This window comes from Zonotrichia albicollis, chromosome 21, assembly GCF_047830755.1.
Source record: "Zonotrichia albicollis isolate bZonAlb1 chromosome 21, bZonAlb1.hap1, whole genome shotgun sequence".
Lineage (NCBI taxonomy): Eukaryota > Metazoa > Chordata > Aves > Passeriformes > Passerellidae > Zonotrichia > Zonotrichia albicollis.
In genome coordinates, this window is record NC_133839.1 from 3,314,693 (window position 1) to 3,334,810 (window position 20,118).

The following is a 20,118-nucleotide window of genomic DNA, read 5'->3' on the forward strand; positions in this document are numbered from 1 at the left end:
TCTTCTCTTCCAAACTGCCAAAGGCAGGATTTTCAAAACAACAGAAGAACACACTGATTTTTTCAGCATGGAGTTTGTTCAAAGCCTGGCCAAGGCCAGTTCTGCTTTTGGAGTGCTGGTGGATGGCCAGAAATGTGAAATGGAGCAGAGAGCTCACTTTCCACGGGGGAACATCACACTTGTGTGGGGCTGTGAGGCTTGGAGAACCTACTGCTGTCACATCTGGATGCCTCATCCTTTCTCTGGCTGCTGTGGTTGATGTGGCAGGACGAGGCTGGGTGAGATTCCCACCCATTCCAAGTGTTGACATGGAGGTGGTCACACTCCGAGATTTGGCTGCTGAAGCCAGAACTCTTTGTTGATGTCACTGAGCCCAGGAGAGCCACCTGCTCCAGGACAGGAGGAGGACATGTCCTGCTCATCCTGCTGGGATGCTCCATCCCAGGGTGGGGAAGGGCAGCAATGATATCTTGTCCCAAACCACTGGCACAGGCAGTGGCCAGCCTGCACAATCACCACTTCCCCTGCTTGCAGCAGCTTCCCTGGCTGCTGCAGAGGAGCCCCAAGGGGTCCATGTGTTTCTTCCCTCATTCCTGATTTCTCCTGCCTCAGCATCAGCTTGAGATTGCCTTTTCATCTGAGCAGTGCCTCTACCCCAGGGGGAGAGCTGGCATCAGGAATCATTTCTTCCATCAGCTCCCTATTGTTGAAACCCTTGACTCTTTGCCAGGGTTTCAGCCCAGAGTGGAAATGGAGCTGATAGAGGCAGAATTGAGACAAATGAATGGCTGAGCCCAAAATCTGATATACAGAGACAGGTTAAGCCCTCTGCTAAAGAAATAGCTGAGGCTGGAGAGTAAATTAAGGAGAATTCACTCAATTCCCTGGTAACTGGTCCTTGGAACAGGGAAAACAGGGACAAAACAGTCCTTGGAGCAGGAAAAACATCTTTCCTGTTGCACCTACCCTGCTCCATGAGGATGTGCTCCACACCATGGGCAGAAATACCCTGTGCCTGCTGCTCTGTCCTTGTCAACCAGGAAAAAGTGATGAGTTTAACTGTGACAATCAGGATTGCTACAAAGGTTTGGAAGCCCAGTTTAGATGGTGGAGCCAGGCATTGAGCCATGAAGTTTTACAAGCCCAGCCTTCATCCCTCATTACAAGCAAGACGCCCTTGCTCAGCCCATTCTCAACATCCCCAGCTTCCTGCTGAGCTGTTCTGGTGGTGCTTGGAGAGGCTCTGTGTGCCCAGGACCTCCCTGCAGCCTTTTTCCTGCTGGGATGGGCTGTGGTGACTCTTTTTTCTGTCCCAGGGTCTCCCTTTGCCCGTGCCAGTTTGAAGAGTGGGAAGAACGAGAGCTCATCGTACTTCAGGAGGAAGGAGAAGATGTTCCGCTTCTTCATCCGCCGCATGGTGAAGGCTCAGAGCTTCTACTGGGTGGTGCTCTGCGTGGTGGCCCTCAACACCCTCTGTGTGGCCATGGTGCACTATGACCAGCCCGAGAAGCTGACCACTGCTCTCTGTGAGTACTGCAGGGACCTGGGGGTGCTCAGCCTGGAGAAAAGGAGACTCAGGGGTGACCTTATCAGTCTCTACAGCTCCCCTCACTGCTGGTTTTTGGCTCCGTTTTCTATCTCTGTCAAGAGGGATTGAAGCTCTCAAAACAATATTTCCTGTTCATGCTTAAGTGTTTAGTATTTCTTATCTATGTTACAAGTGGGGAGTGTTACTATAGGACATGAAAAAACACAAGCTCACACCGCTGTTCTCAAGGTGGAGAAAAAGGGAAGTTTATTTTCTGACTCCTACATTTATAGTTTTCCAAGATTGACAGTGGATTGGAGGGTGACAGTGCCACCTCTCCAATGACACTGGACAAACCAACAGTCCATCAAATCTCTCTTCTTCCACATAGGAATGCAAAACAATGAGTTATTTACAGAAAGTGTGTGAGAAAGTTCACTACATGAATGTCAACATCAGAAGGCTCAGAAAGTCTTAAAAAGCCAGGGTGACAGTGAGCTCTACAGCATTCTACCAACAAGGAAGGGCTTTGGGACACTGCAACGTGTCCAGAGGGGGCAACGAGGCTGAAGAAGGGCTGGGAACACAAACCCTGTGAGGAACCACTGAGGGAGCTGGGGCTGTTTATCCTGGAGAAAAGGAGACTCAAGGGTGACCTTACCAATCTCTACAGCTCCCCTCACTGCTGGTTTTTGGCTCCTTTGTTCTAGCTCTGTCAAGAGGGATTGAAGCTCTCAAGACAATATTTCCTGTTCAGGCTTAGGTGTGGTGGTGTTCACAGCGGTCCCAGGATGAGGGAAGAGATGAAAACCTTGACTCCATGTTTCAGAAGGCTGATTTATTATTTTATGATATATACTGTATTAAAAGAAAATTATGAACTATACTAAAAGAATAGAAGAAAGGATTTCATCAGAAGGCTTGAAAGGAAGGGAATGGAATTATAATAAAATCTTGTGACTGACTAAAGAGTCCAAGACAGCGGACTGTGATTGGCCATTAATTACAAAAAAACACATGAGACCAATCACAGATGCACCTGTTGCATTCCACAGCAGCAGATAATTATTGTTTACATTTCGTTTCTGAGGCCTCTCAGCTTCTTAGCAGGAAAGATCCTAAGGAAAGGATTTTTCATCAAATATGTGTGTGACACTTAGGTGTTTTTTATTTCTTATCTATATTACAAGTGGTGAGCTCTACAACATTCGACCAACAATAAAGGACTTTGGGACACTGCAGTGTGTCCAGAGGGAGCAACGAGGCTGGAGAGGGGCTGGGAACACAAACCCTGTGAGGAACCCCTGAGGGAGCTGGGGGTGCTCAGCCTGGAGAAAAGGAGACTCAGGGCTGCCCCCATCACTGCACAGCTCCTGAAAGGGGCCTGTGCTCAGCTGGGGCTGGGCTCTGTCTGCAGCAGCACTGACACAGCCAGAGCACACAGCCTCGAGCTGTGCCAAGGGAAATACAGGCTGGGTATTACAGAATCACAGAATAATGAGATTGGAAGAGACCTCTAGGATCATCAACCTATGCCCTAACACCTCAACTAGACCATAGCACCAAGGGCCATGTCCAGTGGTTTTTTTAAACACATCCTGAAATGGGGCAGGAGAAATTGTCCTGGAGCAGGATGCACAAAAGGAAGGGGAATGATGCCTGGGAAAAGCAGGATTCTCTGGCTAACTTTTGTCCAGAGAATGTGAATTTGTATCGCTTTGCAGCTGATCTGCACCCATGGGTGATTCCTGTTGGGGACACACTCAGAGCTCTGCCAGCTCTGACATTCCTGGGATAGCAGCAGCTGGAATGGCCTGGGAGATGAAAATCCTGCCAGTGCTTATGGAATCAGGCACTAAGCCCCCATTGTGGTGTGATTCCTGGCAGAGCCTTTAAAAGGTTTCAACTTTACAGCTCTTTTTGGGTTCCATGCCCTCCCTGATGGGGTGTGATGACAGGGGATGGGTGTCACCGTGCCCTCCTGTGACATTAAGTGACAGAAATACTCCCAGAGGGAAGATTGTCCTGTATCTGTGAAAAGATTTTATTTTAGCTGGTTCCTGTCATCACCTGGTTTAGCTCAGAGAGTCTAGAAGTGCTTTTGAAATATGAGTTTTGGGTTTTTTAAATTGCTCTGATGAATGAGAAATGGTGTCTCCCTGAGGTCACAGACTTGCTGACAAAGCTTTGTTAAAAAAATATGGAAGGTGAGGGATGGAGCTTTTTTTTGTTTATTTTAATGAAGTTTGGAGGCTGGGACTCCTAGAGCTGGAAAACTCCTAGAAATTCCTCATACTGATAATGCAAATTTTTCCCATTCAAGGGATGGGATGAGGTTTGTTTCTGGAAGACAAAGCCATTCATGACCCTATAAAATGGCCAGGAGCAAATCTGTTATTCAGCACTTGACCAGATGAAAATTTAAATAAAACTTCTAAAAAAAAGCAAACAGAAGACTGGAAAAAAAAAATCCTCAGATATTTCCAACAGTCTAACAATGTTGGCTTAGATCTTTAAAGATCCTTATCTACCTAATTTGCCTTGATTTCTCTCTAAATTAGATACTTAAATATTTCTTGCCTCAGATCCTCAGGTCTTACATTATTACAAGGAAGGCAAACTTTTGAAGTTTTTTTTTTAATAGACCTAAGAGGTCAGGAATACTGACTGCTCTGACATCAAAAGCTCCTTATTAATATTTGTTGAAATATTTAATGCCACCTGGTAATGGAGCTCTAATGAGAGATGTATAATAAGGACAGAAATTTCTTTCAAGTCTTTTTTTTTTTGGCAAGATTTCAACTGAAAAGAGAGACAGACCATACAGAGAAGTCACTCTTGCTTATTCATTCCCTCAATTTACCAGAGGAAATAATAAGCTAGATTGGCAGAGTAATTAAAAGTTTGAGGATTAGGATTTCCTCTGGAATTAGGACTAAATGTTTAGGAAACAAACCACACACTTGAAGTCTTTAAACTCAAAAAAAGGTCACAGATTTACAAAACTCAGTTTTGGGAGCACCTTTTACAGTGACTTTTCCAAGGGAATATGGAGAAATCCACAAGCCAGAAACCCCTCAATGTTGCAGTGAGGGCTGGAAGGGCTGGTTCTGTCTCTGGGAATTATTCACCTCTAGCTGGGATATTTGCCTGAGACAGAGGCCACAAATTAGGCTTCCAATCTATGCCAGCTGAAGACAAAAAACAGGGAATAGGTTGGAATTAGGGATGGATCCATGTTTCAGGAACTCTGCATTTGTCCAGAACACCCAGTAATGTCAATCAGTGTCAGGAGCACTTGGGCAGCAAGTTTGGATTTCTTGGTGTAGAGTCCCACTGAGCTGGGAATGGGGATCCCACTGCCTGACATTTAATGGAAGAGACAGAAAACCACAAAAATTGAGGATTAAGTTCTCAGCATCCTCCCAGCCTTTGCACATCCCACTGCCCTTTGCTGGGAGCCCTGAGGGTTCTTTGTCACTGGGGAAACCCCTGGGCAGGGGCTCCACAAACCATCCCTGAAATGGGGCAGAAAAGGGACCTGAGAGGGTCACCTGGAGCCACCTCCCTGCTCCAGCAGGGCCATCCCAGGGCACAGGGCACAGCATTGTCCCTGGAATATCCCAGGGAGGAGACTCCACACCTCCTGAGCTGCTTGTTCACCTCACAGGGAAGAAGTTTTTCCTGATGTTCAGGTGGAACTTCCTGGGATCAGTTCCTGCCTGTCCTGCTGTCCCATTGCTGGAGCAGAACCTGGAGAGCTCTGAGCCCTCCTTGCAGATGTTTTGATGAGATTCCTCTCAGTCGTCTCCTTTGGAGGCTGAGCAGCCCCAACTCTCTCAGCCTTGTCCTCACAAGAGAGGTGCTCCAGTCCCTTCAGCATCTCTGCCACCCTTCATCCAGGAGCTCTGAGTATTTCTGGGATGTTAAACCCTGCTGGAAACCCCCCTGGCATTGGGGAGGGGCAGCCCAGTGTGGGTCACAGAAAAAAACCAGATTATTCAGAAGTAGGGAAAGGTTTTGTGGATGTTCACATTGGGTTTTTAGACAGGGTGGTACAAGATTGATCACTGTGACAATGAGAATAAAAACCAGAGATCCCAGACTGTTTTGCTTGAAGACACCTTAAAGCCCACCCAGTGCCACCCCTGCCATGGCAGGGACACCTCCCACTGTCCCAGGCTGCTCCCAGCCCTGCCCAGCCTGGCCTTGGGCACTGCCAGGGATCCAGGGGCAGCCACAGCTGCTCTGGGCACCCTGTGCCAGGGCCTGCCCACCCTCACAGGGAACAATTCCTAATTCCCAATACCCCAACTAAATCTCTCCATGAATGGTCATAATGGAAATTCTGAAGTACACCAGCCAGTTTTGGGGGTTTTTATTTGTTTGTTTTGGGGTTTGTTTTATTTTTTAAGATGATTTTCGCTACAAGAAGAAGCAGAGGCTCTGTGGGCTCATTTCAGGGATGATTATCTCTGCTCCAGGCAGAAACCTGTTTGAGTGTGATTTTTGAGCAAAGAACTTTGGAGAAATGTCCTGAAAATCCCTGAAAAGTTCAACCTCTTAAATTCCTAGTATCCCATACCTCCAAATCCTCCTGAATTCCAGGCTGAGGAGCTGTGGGGCTGCATTCACTCCTGGCTGTGCACTGGGGATGACCCAAACCTTCCCACCCCTTTCCTGGGGGATGGCAGAGTTTCCGTAGGCTCAGATTTCTACATATCCCTAATTAAATACCGAGTGCAGGGAATATTTGGTGCCTTAAGGACTTTGCTGGTTGTTTTGGTGTCACAGTGATGGCCAGACTGCTGTGGTGCTGTGAGGGTCCCCAGGATGAGGTGAGAGATGAGGATTTGACTCCAAGTTCTCAGAAGGCTGATATATATTATATATTATATATTATATATATTATATATTATATTATATTATATTATATTATATTATATTATATTATATTATATTATATTATATTATATTATATTATATTATATTATATTATATTATATTATATTATATCACATTACATTATATTATATCATATCACATTACATTATATTATATCATATCACATTACATTATATTATATTCTAAAACTATCCTAAAGAGAAAGGAGACATCAGAAGGCTAAAGCAAGTATGAATAATAAAAACCTATGACAGACTCAGAGTCTGACACAGCTGGACTGTGACTGACCATTAATTAAAAACAATTCAAGTGAAACCAATCAAAGATGCACCTGTTGGGAAGCAACCTCCAGGTTACAATCAGATAATTATTGTTTACATTTCTTTTCTGAGGCTTCTCAGGAGAGAAATCTTGGCAAAGGGATTTTTTAGAAAATATCATGGTGATAGACAGACTGGATGTGTCCCCTCACTCCTGCCTGGGTAACTCACAGCACAAACATCTGGGGAGGAGCCCAGCTGGAGCTGAGCCCTCCAGGAATGCTCCTGGAAAGCCCCAGGGTTTGTGCAGAAATCCATTAGATAGAGGCAGAACGAGGGGATTTGAGACAGCTCCTGGAAATACTGGTAAAATCCTTTAACTGGGAGAGTGACAGATTTTAAAAATGGCTTAAAAGTTAATCCATGGTGAGGGAACATCGCTGCAGAGGAGCAGGGCCTGGCTGCTGGGGTGCAGAGCAAGAGAGAAATCAGAAATTCCAAAGATGCTGTTTCAGGGAAGGAACAGGAATGGACTGAGGAGGCTTTTTGTGAACTGCAGCAGCAGGAGAGGTCTAAATGCAAATCTGTAAACAAATCAAAATGAAAGGTTTCATCTTTTTTTTCCAGGAGGTGCTAAAAGCCCTACTCAAAGACCCAAACAGACTCAAACACTACACAAGATCAATACTTTCTGCTCTATTTTAATTTCTGCAGTTCCTTTTCTCTTAGTCTGGTAAATCAGACAATTCCACATAATCCTTATGAGCATCTATAGAAATATGAAAGTACCTATAGCCTTTGCCTAGGAAAGGAAGATGTGAGGAGTTAGAAAGGATCTGCTAAACCCTGCAACTCTACCCAGGCACCTCTAATTCAATTATACCTGTCCCTCTGGGGAGAAGTTTAATTACATTACAAATTAATTTTACTTAAAGAACAGTTGGTAAAAGCCTACGGCTCTGCATTGATTTATTTTTCCCTTGGTCTTTTCTTTTAACTTTTCTGTTTTGAATTGTTCTGATTAGCTTTCTCTGCTTGATGCTCCATATCTCTACAACTGCTTTGGAAAAAGGACTGCAGGAGCTTTGGAGAGAGGCTTGGGATTTCTTTAGCCTTATTGAAGGCACTGATGAGGAATTCTTTGAATTCCTGTGGTGTGATTAATAACAGGCAATACTTCATGCCCCTGTAATTATCCTCAAATTCAATCAGAGATTCTCCTTCTCTGTGTGGAAAGGACTCCAGGGCCAAATAGGATTTCTCTCATGCTGCAGATGGACACTGCTCACTGAAGCACAGAACTTTGGTTAAATAAGGTGCAGTTGCCTATAAAAGAATATATTTCATGCATCTGTTTCATGATTTTGTTATCATCTCTTCATGCTCCTTTCCACCACTGCCAATATTCTGAGAAAGAGGAGATTTCTGTCAGAAACCAACTCTGCAATGGCAGCACTGAGGTCTGGTAGCAGCAAAGATGAATTTTCAACCTGGGGACACCAGGAGTCACCAGGGCTATGCCTTTGGGAAGGGCAGCCCCTGAGTGAAACTGCAGTGACCCAGTGCTGAAACCTCCTCCCCACAGTCCCTAAAACCCATCCCAGAGTGCCAAAAACCCACCCCATAGTGCCAGAACCCATCCCACATTCCCAAAAACCCATCCCACATTCCCAAAACCCCATCACACAGTCCCTAAAACCCATCCCACAGTGCTAAAAATTCATCCGACGGTGCCAGAAACCCATTCCACAGTCCCAAAAACCCACCCACAGTGCCAAAACCCCATCCCACATTGCCAAAAACCCATCTCACAGTCCCTAAATCCCATCCTGTGGGAGCAGCTGCAGGCAGTGCTGCAGGGCAGGAGGCCCCAGGGATGGGGCTGGGCTGGGCTCCTCTTCCTCTGCCTAAAGCTGTGGGGACCAGAGCTCTCTGGGTCTGTGGGATGGGTTTTTGGGACTGTGGGATGGGGTTTGGCACTGTAGGATGGGGTTTGGCACTGTAGGATGGATTTTTGGGACTGTGGGATTGCTTTTAGGGACTGTGGGATGGATTTCAGGGACTGTAGGGAGGAGGTTTCACCACTGGGTCACTCAAGTTTCACTCAGGGGCTGCCCTTCCCAAAGCTCTCTTCTTCAGCAAGTCCTGCAGGGATCCTTCCTATCTCCTTAATCTGAACCCCAAATCCACAAAGCCTCCTTTTGATAAATCCAGTGTTTGAGCACAGCATTTGAGCCGCTATGGCCTGTTCCCTGCCCAGTGCTGAACCTCATGTTTGGGGCAATTTGTCCTTTTTTTTGGTGCTGCTGTTGCCTTTGAAGACAAGACCCAGCTCCCTCTGGATACCAATATGCAGGATCTGCAAGGAAAAGGCTTTCTGGAGCATATTTATTTCTGCCTGCTGAGCATTTCACATCTGCTTGGGCAAAAAGGGGGAAGTTTTGCCCCGCTGAGGTTCTTTTAAAGAGAGAGGAGAGGGAAGTGACAGGCTCAGCAACTGCTTCTGATGCCACTGGACATGGAGATGAGGCAGAAATGGAATTATTTCATAAATAATTGACAAAAAGGAGCTGCTAACTCTAATTAGGAACCTAATTCAAAGGTGTGGGGTGAAGGGATGCTTGCATGACCTTTGCCAACAGCACAGCTTGGAAATGAAATAAGAGTGTTTGTATCAAACCTTTCCTCCTTAAATCACATCACAAAATGCTTTTGAGTAAGACAAATGAAATTAGGTGAGGTTCGAATACCAGGAGGCCCAAACAACAAAATTGCATTTTCAATTATTTAGGCAGGGCCTTCTCAGAAGAAATTGTGTGTTGGATGCAGCAGCCTCTCCATGGAGCCAATTCCTTCTGCCTGAGGAGTTCAGGGTCTGAATTCCACTTCCCTCCATCCCAGCCTCACTGGGCTCTGATTTGTAGCATCTGGTACCTGCTGGGACACAGCTCTTGCTGCCAGGTCTGGAATTCATCAGCTTGGAAAGGCCAAGGGTGGCTCTTGCAAGAGCAGCAGAAGGAAGTTGAGTTTTGGATGCTCTGAGTTTAAAACATTTCCTGGCTTTATATTTTATTTTTTTAATATTTAATCAAATATTTCTTGATTCTTTTTTGCTACTTTCTGCCTTTTTTTGGGTGATATTGTGGATTTGCAGGATGTGTCAGCCTGATGGTGATAATTTGCATTTCTGATACCCAGGGTGTGTTCAGCCTCTGCTGGAGCAGTGACTGAACACTAATCCTTGCTCCTTTCTCCTTTTGTGCCCCTTTGGGATGATGGTAATTGTCTTGACAAAGTGTCTTGAGGTCTGTTGGTGCAAATTTGCAGTTAAAAAACACTGCTGAGGAATTTTGCCATTCTGTGGAAGAATCTGGAGGGGGGCACCTGAGATGCGACTGGCACAGGTGGGGCTGGGGCAGAGATGAGGGAATGAGAATCTCCCTGCCAGAGATAGGACACATGTGGGAGCTGTGCTTTGCTTCCTGGAGGATCCACAACCTCTCCCCGTGATTTTATCAGCTGATTTAATAAGGTTTCACAGCACTGGCTGGATATCAACCCTTGGGATAGGGAGCCTGCACCTGGAAGTTGTGCCAGTCAGCACCTGCTGAGTGTGACACCAGAGTCCCTCTCCAGCTCTCCAGGAGCCCCTTCAGGCCCTGCCAGGGGCTCTGAGCTCTCCCTGGAGCTTCTCCTCTCCAGGTGAGCACCCCCAGCTCTCCAAGAGATGCTCCAGACCCCTGGAGCATCTCCAGGTTTACTCTGGACTCAGGGCTGCCCCCATCACTGCACAGCTCCTGAAAGGGGCCTGTGCTCAGCTGGGGCTGGGCTCTGTCTGCAGCAGCACTGACACAGCCAGAGCACACAGCCTCAAGCTGTGCCAAGGGAAATACAGGCTGGATATCAGGAAAAAGTTTTGCATTGAAAGAGAGATAAATTTCTGGAATGGCTGCCCAGGGAGGTGGTGGAGTCCCCATCCCTGGGTGTGTTTAACAAAGCCTGGATGTGGCACTGGGTGCCAGGGCTGAGTTGAGGGGTTGGGGCTGGGTTGGACTCAATGATCTTGAAGGTTTCTTCCAACCTGATCATTCTGTGAATTCCATGACTCATTCCAGCAGCCCCAGGTCCTCCTGCTGGTCCCAGAGCTGGAGGCAGCTCTGCAGGTGGGGCTCACCAGAGCAGATGGAAGGTCAGATGCATTCCCATCACAATTATGGATATCTCCTTGCTCTGGGATCCTTGGTGCTGGACACAGTTTCCTCACTGAGTCCTTGCACCTCCTGTGAGAAAGGAGAGAAAAGTTGCAGCTCGGTCAGCTGTGAAGAGGCTTCTCCTCAAAAGCTCCAAGATCAAGGTGAGGGGGAGTTGTGCTGCTCCTGTGCCCTGAGACCCAGAGGAAGGATCTGCCTCTTCCTGGGAAAAAGGCTGTGGGTCTCAGATTTTGTCATCCTATTCCTCAGCTGGGAACATGTTGTCCTTGGAGTCTCCTTGGATGATCTTGGTGCTGTTTTCAAGGAGAGCAGCTCACGTGGGATAATTAATACTCCTGAAATTTCCTCCCCTTTTGCAAATGTTGGCACAGGTGTCCTTGCAGGCTCCTCACTAAGGTGTTAATAAAACCTCTCTCATCTCATTATTGCTTCCTGGAATTCAGGGAATTTTATGCCCATGGTGTTCCATGACTGGCTTTCATTTAAAATTTCAAATTTAAAACCTCTTTTATTTTTGAGTAATTAAAGCTGGAGTTTTCAAGGCATTTCAAAAGACACCCAGGATGGCCCTGGGCCAGCTCTGCTCACCCCCTATGGATGTACAAGGCTGGGAATGGAAATCCAAGGCAGAATGGGAATTTCTCCCCACACTCAGCTGAAGCTTCAGATTGCAGGAGGTCAGAGAGTGGTGGAATCATGGAGGGGATCCCCAAGGATGATCAAATCCCCCTCCTGTCCCTGCCCAGCCCCCCCAGCAGCCCCACCCTGGGCACCCCTGGCAGCGCTGCCCAAAGGCTCCTGGAGCTCTGGCAGCCTCGGGGCCGTGCCCATTCCCTGGGCAGCCTGGGCAGTGCCAGCACCCTCTGGGGGCAGAGCCTTGCCCTGAGCTCACAGAATTCACAGAGCCACGAGGTTGGAAGAGACCTTCAAGATCATCGAGTCCAAGCCAGCCCCAACCCCTCAACTCAACCCTGGCACCCAGTGCCACATCCAGGCTTTGTTAAACACACCCAGGGATGGGGACTCCACCACCTCCCTGGGCAGAACATTCCAGAACTTTATCACCCTTTCTGTGAAAAACTTTTCCCTAATATCCAACCTGAATTTCCCTTGGCACATCTTAAGGCTGTGTGCTCTCATTCTCCAGCCTGAGCTGCCCTGGCCCAGCCCCAGCCGTGCCCTGGCTCCTGTCCCTGTCCCAGAGCAGAGACGGGAGCTGTCCCAGAGTGCAAAGCACCTGGAATCCAGGATCATCCTGCTGAAATTTTCCTTGTATCTGTTTCCCCTCTTCTGTCTCCGTGCACCTCTGCATAAAGTTTGGCACCATCTCCTTTTTATCATTCCTGGAATCATGAAATTGAAATTACAGGAGACTTTCTTGTAGCATCTGTTCTGCTGCAGCCTCTGAGAACCTCCTGTGCTGCACTAAACAAGGTGATTAATCCCCACCTTTTGAGGTTTGATTCTTTTCCTCATCTTTTCTCCAGAGAGAGAGCTTTGCCTTCTGCTGTTTGGTTTTTCTTGGTAGTGTAGGTGGGTTTTGCCTTTTTTTTGTGTTTTTTTTTTTTTGTTTTTAACATTTCACTCTTGCTGTTGCTTATTGGCCTCCAGATCCAAACTTAAAATGCCAAAGGCAGTGTTTGCTGTAGCTTCAAGTTCTCAAAACTTGATGTGGAAATTGAAGCCTCCAGCTCTGTTCCTTCTGCCCTTTGTTTCATCATAGGTGATAAATTTTCCCATCAAAAGCTTCCCAGCCTGTGATATGTGAAGGAAAAAGGAAACAGAAGGGGCTCTTCCATAATTACAGGGCTATAAAGGCATAATAAAAATAAATGTGGTAACAGGAGACACAACACCTCTGAATATGAGCCCTCAGAGTCAGCACTTCTGTTGGGTAGGAAGGTATTTTTATCATCAGAGGATGGTACAGAAACTTACACCCCACACCCAAAAGTTTCCATCTCTTGCAAGTACAGAAGTCCCAAAACATCTCTGCAATTAAATTTGACCTTTAAAAATATTAGATACAGGGCTTTCCTTTGAAATTCCTTTACAGGATAATGATTTAATGCTCCTTTTCTCACCCAAGGATACAGGTGAGCATTGCCTTCACACAGCTCATGGACACACAGAGAAAATTGAGTGAAACTGTGCTTGGCTCCTGTTTGCCATTGCACAGGGATTTCCTCCTGCCAGCAGGCCGTGAAAAAAGGAACAGAAATTCCCTGCATGAAGAGCTCTGCCCACCAAGGATTAATTTAATCTCTTCTCCTGTTCCCAGATTTCGCAGAGTTTGTTTTCCTGGGGCTGTTCCTCACTGAGATGTCTCTGAAGATGTATGGGCTGGGGCCAAGGAATTACTTCCACTCTTCATTCAACTGCTTTGACTTTGGGGTGAGTAACGTCCAGCAGGGTTGTGGTGGTGTTTGCAGGGATCCCAGGATGAGGGAAGAGACGAGGATCTGACTCCATGTTTCAGAAGGCTGATTTATTATTTTATGATATATATTATATTAAAAGAAAATTATATATTGAAACTTACTAAAAGAATAGAAGAAAGGATTTCATCAGAAGGCTTGAAAGGAAAGGAATGGAATGATAATAAAATCTTGTGACTGACCAGAGTCAGCTGGACTATGATTGGCCATTAATTAGAAACAACCACATAAGACCAATCACAGATGCACCTGTTGCATTCCACAGCAGCAGATAATCAATGTTTACATTTTGTTTCTGAGGCCTCTCAGCTTCTCAGGAAAAAAGATCCTAACAAAAGGATTTTTCATCAAATATGTCCGTGACACAGGGTGGATAAATCATGGAATGGTTTAGGGTGGGAGAGGCCTTAAAATCATCTAATTCCAACCCCCTGCCATGGCAGGGACACCTTCCACTGTCCCAGGTTACCCCAGGCCTGTCCAGCCTGGCCTTGGGCACTGCCAGGGATCCAGGGGCAGACACAGCTGCTCTGGGAATTCCATTCCAACCCCTCCCCACCCTCACAGGGAAGAATTCTTTCCCAATATCCCATCCAATCCTGTCACTCCATGTCCTTGAAAGCCCTCCCTGTGACGAGCAGGTGTCTCTCCTGTCATTCAGGTGCTGGGCGTTTGAGGATGAGTATGGAAATACACGGGAAGTGCTCCTGAGGGGAGCAATCCCTGTATAAATTAGCAGTGAAATGCATTCAGCTTCCCTCGTTATCCTCCTTTTGGAAGGGAAGTGACAGCCGGGGGATTTCATTTCCTCCAGCCCCGGGCTCTTGGCAGCATCAGCACCCCGGAGTGCTCTGATTGCAGATTCTGTCCCTCCCATTGCAATGAGCTGATTGAAAGACAAAAAAAACCCCAAAAACCCCACACATCTTCCTGCTCGTGTCACCCACTGAGCAACCTTCACCTGGAGTCACAGGGCAGAGCTTTGCAGACATTACCAGGAGCAGCAGAGTGAACACCTGATGAGGTGACAGCAGGGCAATAATTCAAATCCTTTCAGTGCAGAAGTCCAGGCTCAGACTGTGAATAGCAGGGCTGGGTTTGGCTCCACCTGACAGAGAGCCTGGCGTGTGGACGTTAATTTATTCATTAAAAGCTATTAGCTGTAATCTCTGCTCAGAGGAGAACTCTCTCTTATCTGCAGTGTGGGCTGAGCAGGACTCAGGCTGTTGCAACAACCCAGATATGGAGCTTCAGATCCAGCCACCGGCACACAGAGAGGGGCTCAGTATTGAAATATTACCAATACAGCAGGATGGGACATGCCTTGGCTTGTCTGGCCCTTGGTGCTGAACCAAATAGTGGCACTGTGGTGTTTCACCCTACAGACACTTTGGCCTGGCTGGGTGCTGCAGTTGGCACGTGGAGACAAGTCCAGGCCTGCAGGAGCTCTGGTGGTGCTGGGATGGAGCTTCCCCCATAACAGGGGCTGCTCCTCAGGTTTTCCCCTGGCAGAGAAGCTTTAAGGGGATGGTGAAGGAAAGGAGTCGGTTCAGATGGAAGGTTTGGATGCAGAGCTTTATTCTGGCCCACAGGCCTCTGAATGCAGCACCAGCTCCAACAGAACTCCCTGAGCCCGGGATTGCTGTTCCTTTAACCCTGGGGAGCTCTGAGCTGCCCCCCAGGCTGGCTGCCAATTTCCTTGGAACCCCAAATCCAGGCTGCTTCCTCCACGATAAGAGCTTGTTGGGAGCAGGTGATTTAGGAGCTTGCACAAGGCAAAAGCTGCACTTAGGAGGTGTCTGAGCTTTGTGGGCTGTGCAGCCGTGGCAGGGAGCTCCACCGAGGGTTTCCCAGGAGGAAAAGCTGTTGATCTGTTGCTAATTCCTCCTCCTTCAGATAATCCATAGGGATCCTCCTTCTGTCTGTGTTTTTCCCTCCCTCACCCACCTTCCAGCCCCCAGAACGAGTTCAGCACTGGAACATCACAGAGCTCTGTACCCAGTTTTGTCTGACAAGCCATCGAGATGGAACCGTGCGAGCTCAAAGGGTGAAACAACAAACCAGAGCAACATCTGCCTGGGGAGCAGCACTCCAGTGGGAACCAGGCTCCCAGGAGGGGCTGCTGAGGAAAATTAATTATCAGTGCCATGTACAGGGGCTGAGGAAAGATTTTTGCTGATTCATGAATGCCTGGGTTTGAACAGACAGGTGTCTGCTAAGGAAGGCAGAAGCCTTCCCTGAAATGGAGAATGTAAACCCCCTCCCTCTGAATTATGGCTATTTTGAAATTGTGGGGCTCTCAGGCAAAGATATGGGAATAGGAATAACAGTTCTTTACTAGGGAAATTAAAAATGCAAATGCAAGAGTACAAAAAAATAAACACCACTGCCAGAGTCAGCCCATGCCCTGCCCCCTGTGTGCCAGGGCGGTGTCCCAGCCCCATCCATGGGGGCTCAGCCCTCCTGCAGTGCCAGCTGTGGCTCTGCTGCAGCAGGGATCCTGCACAAGGGGGGAGTTTTCCTCTGCAGCTCCAGGGCTGCTGCAGATGGGCCTGGGCTCCCTCTGGCCATGCAGGGCAGCAGAAAGCTGCTCCTCTGGCAATGCAGGGGGCAAAGGCTGCTGTGCTGTGCCAGGCCCAGATTGGATCCAGGTAGGAATGCTTGGCTCCTCCCCTGGGCGCAGCATCTCCCCATGGGATGCTGGAATGGGATCAGCCCTGCAGGGACACTCAGTGGCCATGGACAGCAGAGATCTCCTGGAGGGAGGGTTGGTGTGGGAGAGAGAAAGAAACAACTGCCCATGGACAGCAGAGAACTGCCCCAGCTCTGACAGGTGGGGACAGAACACACACCCAGCTACACCTGTGACAATGAGGGATTCCCAATGGTGGGAGAGAAGGTTTAGGTCCTTCTTCAAATAGCAGATACTGGAATTATCAACTATTGTGGAGTTTTCCCTTTCCCTCTGTATTTTCTGGAAGCTCAGGGCACAGCATGTGTTGCAGGACACTTCAGCAGTGATGGAATTTTCAGAGACACCCCAAGTTTCTGTCATGAAAAGGTGGGAGAAGGAACTGTTGGCATTTGCAGTTGAGCCAGCATTAAAAAGTTCTAATTATGAATTAGTGTCCTTCAAAAAAAGATGTTTTAAGGTAGTTTGATTGCTAGAGAAGAAAGCAACAAGTTCCTCTCAGTGTATAAATCACAGGGTATTCTCCTCCTGGCTATGGAGAAAGCTGGGGTGAGTTTTCCAGTTCTCCTGGCTAATTTAGGATTCTCCTGAACATTTTGGAACAATGGGGTTCCCAGTGCTGCCACCCCCATTAATCTTCCCTCCCACAGCACAAACCAGCCTGGCTCTGGTGATAACCAGTTCAGAACTGGTATTTATGCTGTGCTCTGCCCAGCTGGGGCCCACAGGCTGTGGGAGCTCAGCAATGTTGGGTTAATGTGAATTACACCAGCAATTGGCAGGGAAATGCCTGTTTGATCCTATTAACTCTGCAGAAACCTGTGTGGGTTTAATTGTCCTTCCCAGCTGCGCTGAACCCATCACTGTTTGTCCTTTTCCTAATGAAGGATTTCTGAGATTATGTTTTCCCTGCTTGAGGTGAATTCTCTGCCATCCTTAAACCAACCAGAAAAACAAAACTTGAAAAGCCCACCTTGATTTGGGACAATTTTTTCAGCACCCCCAGGCTGAGGGCCAGGCAGATGATGGGATGTGTGTGCCAGAGGCTTTGCAGGATCTCATAATAATTATTGCTTTAATTGCTCTCCTAAAGACTCTCAGCTGCCAGAAGTTTCTGGTATATGTTACCCAGAGCTGCTGTTTTGCTGTAGATGAGAAAATTTAGTCTTTGATGGGAAGAAGAGGATGGGGCAGTGCCCTCCTGCCCCTCTGCAGGTTGTGCGGGGTGGGAAAAGGAATGACAGTGGGCTGGCAGGAGAATGTTCTTTTTTGCTTTGGTTTTAAGCTTGTTTGAAGCAAAAATCTCAGCTTATTGCTTGTATTTTGTGGTAAAATGCCCAAGTTTTATTTTCTGAGTCCCATCAACTGTTGGCAGTTGCATTAAAAAAAATGTCCTTCAAAAAAAAAAAAAAAAGGTATTTTAAGGTAATTTGATTGCAAGAGAAGAAAACAATAAGCTCCTCTCTGTATATAATCACTGAGTATTCTCCTCCTGGCTATAGAAAAAGCTGGGGTGAGGCTTTCCAGTTCTCCTGGCTAATTTAGGGTTCTTGTGAACAGCCTGAACTCTGGTTCCTGAGAACTCCAGGGAGCTCAGCAGCAGCTGTGCCCTTGTTGGAACCCAGGACATTCCTCTGGCTGCCCTGGACGGCTCCAGACCCTGGCAGGGGACTCAGAGACCTTGGCACAGAGTCACAAACACCTGTGCCTTTGATTTTAGCCCATGGAAACAATTACCAACTTTGTGTGAAGAGTTACAAGCCACAAGAGTTTGAGTAGAATGATAGTGAATTTGTCGCAGGGTGAAAAAGTAGAATTTTGGGGATTTAGAATGGGGGTTCAGGAGGCAAGATGGAGGAATCTGGGTGTGTCCTCCTCCTCCTCCTCCTCCTCTTCCTCCTCCTTCCTTCGTTGTCTCCGTCATCTTCGTTGTCTTCTCCTTCTCCTTCTCCTTCTCCTTCTGCTGTGATGGTGGCACTTTTGGATTGGTTTAGAGTAGAGACAGACTGTCTAACATAGGTGATAGGTATTGGAAAATTATTGTAAATAAAGTACACACAGTTCTTAGTATAGAAGTTTAACACCTCCCCAAGGGCAGGAACGGTGCCACAACCCAACCTGCTGGACAGATCTCAGCAGGTCAGGGAAGGAATTTAATAGATAAAAAAAATAAATAAACAACCTTGAAAAGCAAAACCAACAAATCTTGACTTCTTATGTTGCGGGGCTGGGAAAAAAGAGACTTTCTAATACCTTGTGGTCATCCCAACCACAGAAACCCGAGATGCCCTCTCTGAGGTGGTCTCTCCCTGCAGGTGATCGTGGGCAGTATCTTTGAGGTGATTTGGGCTGCAGTGAAGCCGGGCACCTCCTTTGGCATCAGCGTCCTGCGCGCCCTGCGGCTGCTGAGGATCTTCAAAGTGACCAAGTAAGTGCAGCTCCCTTGGCACCCACAGCAGGCTCTGAGCACCCCAGGAGATCCCTGTGCCCAGCCCCAGGGCCAGGAGGAGTGCTTTCCACATTTATCAACAATAAAATCATAATTAAATCGCTAAAAAGTTAAAAATAAACAAAAAAACACCCCAATGTCGCAACCCCCTGGTGCAGCTGGCACAAAATCCCTGCCTGCCCCAACCTCCAAGGTCTGCACTGGGGACAGGAGCAGATTGAATCTGCAGATGCAGAATTCCCCTTTCCTTGGATGGGCAGTTGGAAATTTTGGGAATTCCTGAGCCTGGATTTACACCCAGGAGGGATTTTAGGAGCCCTTTCTCTCCTCAGCCTCACATCCAGGTTTGTCTGCCCTTGGTTCTCAGTGGGCTGACAGCAGAATGTCTTTCTTTGCTTTATCTTCAGGCTTGTTTAAAACAAAAATATTGTGTTATCATTTGTATTTTATAAAAATCCCAAGTTTTTAATATTTTTATAGAAATGTCAATTGGTAAAAATCTCAAGTTTTATTTTCTTTCTAAGTCCCATCAACTTCCCAGTGATCTGATGACAATTCCTTAAGTGGGAATGACAGTGGGCTGACAGGAGAATGTCCTTTTTTAGTTTAAAGCTTGTTTAAAACAAAAACCTCAGTTTATCACTCATATTTTGTGGTAAAAAGTTTTTTTTTTTCCTTTCTGGGCCACATCAACTTAGAATGTCTTTCTTTGCTTTATCTGTAGGCTTGTTTAAAACAAATATTGTGTTATCACTTGGAATTTGTGGTAAAAACCCCAAGTTTTATTTTCTTTCTAAGTCCTATCAACTTCCCACTGATCTGATGACAATTCCTTAAGTATCCAGGCTCTGGAAAAGCAGCTTCCCTGGGGATTGCTGGGTGTTAATCCTGGGGCTGAGCTGCTGTGCTGACACAAATCTGAAATGTGTTCCTGCTGCCTGGGCTGGGACTGTTGGAGTTTTTCAGCCTGGAGGCTCTGAGGTGGAATTTTCACTCAGGTTCCCACAGCTTTTCTGTTGTTTTTGTGCTCCTGCCTTGAGTTAATGTGTGCTGGCTTTAGCAAACAGCTCCTGTGCCATCTCCAAACCCATCCAGAGCCGTTTCTGCAGGATTGCTGTGGAAATTGATGACAAATTTAGGTGCTCCTGCTGTTGTTTTCCACCTTATTTTTTACACCATTACCTCTTCAGTGCTCCCTTGTTTCCTTCACTCCCTGCATTCTTCATGGTTTGAAGTAACAGGAGCAGGGACAGCCCCTCCCTCCAAAAATACCTCAACCACCTTAAATAGATACAGAAAATCTGAGCAAAACAGTCATTTGAAGTAAGCAGGAATGAGTTTTGTAGCTCTCTGGGGCTGATTTGTACCTGCTCATTGTTTATTTCTAATTATTATTATTCAGATTCAAGATTTGTGTGTGGTGGTGGGTCATTTGTTGTCCTCTGGGAAAAACAGAGTGGAAACTTTAAAGTTCTGTAAATGTTCAGCAAGAAAGCTGGGCACCTGCACCAAAAATGTCACTGTGCTTTACCTTTGCACTGATTTATGTGTGAGAAACTCCTGGGTTTGCAGCAAATGCAGAGCAATTTTCACCAGTTCATTTTTCCCAGAGCTGCTGAGACCTGCTCTTGCTAA

At 46.9% G+C, this 20,118-nt stretch overlaps 1 protein-coding gene across 12 annotated transcripts in view; it reads left to right on the top strand.

Moving 5' to 3' along the window:
- The window catches only part of CACNA1B (calcium voltage-gated channel subunit alpha1 B), a 316,045-nt gene that overhangs the window by 180,311 nt on the left and 115,616 nt on the right, over window positions 1-20,118 (top strand). For all 12 annotated transcript variants that reach the window (XM_074556297.1, XM_074556286.1, XM_074556287.1 and 9 more), the window contains 3 exons: window positions 1,317-1,526; window positions 13,186-13,298; window positions 18,350-18,462. In XM_074556297.1, coding sequence (XP_074412398.1) covers window positions 1,317-1,526; window positions 13,186-13,298; window positions 18,350-18,462 — 436 coding nt within the window. The remainder of the gene's footprint in view (window positions 1-1,316; window positions 1,527-13,185; window positions 13,299-18,349; window positions 18,463-20,118) is intronic.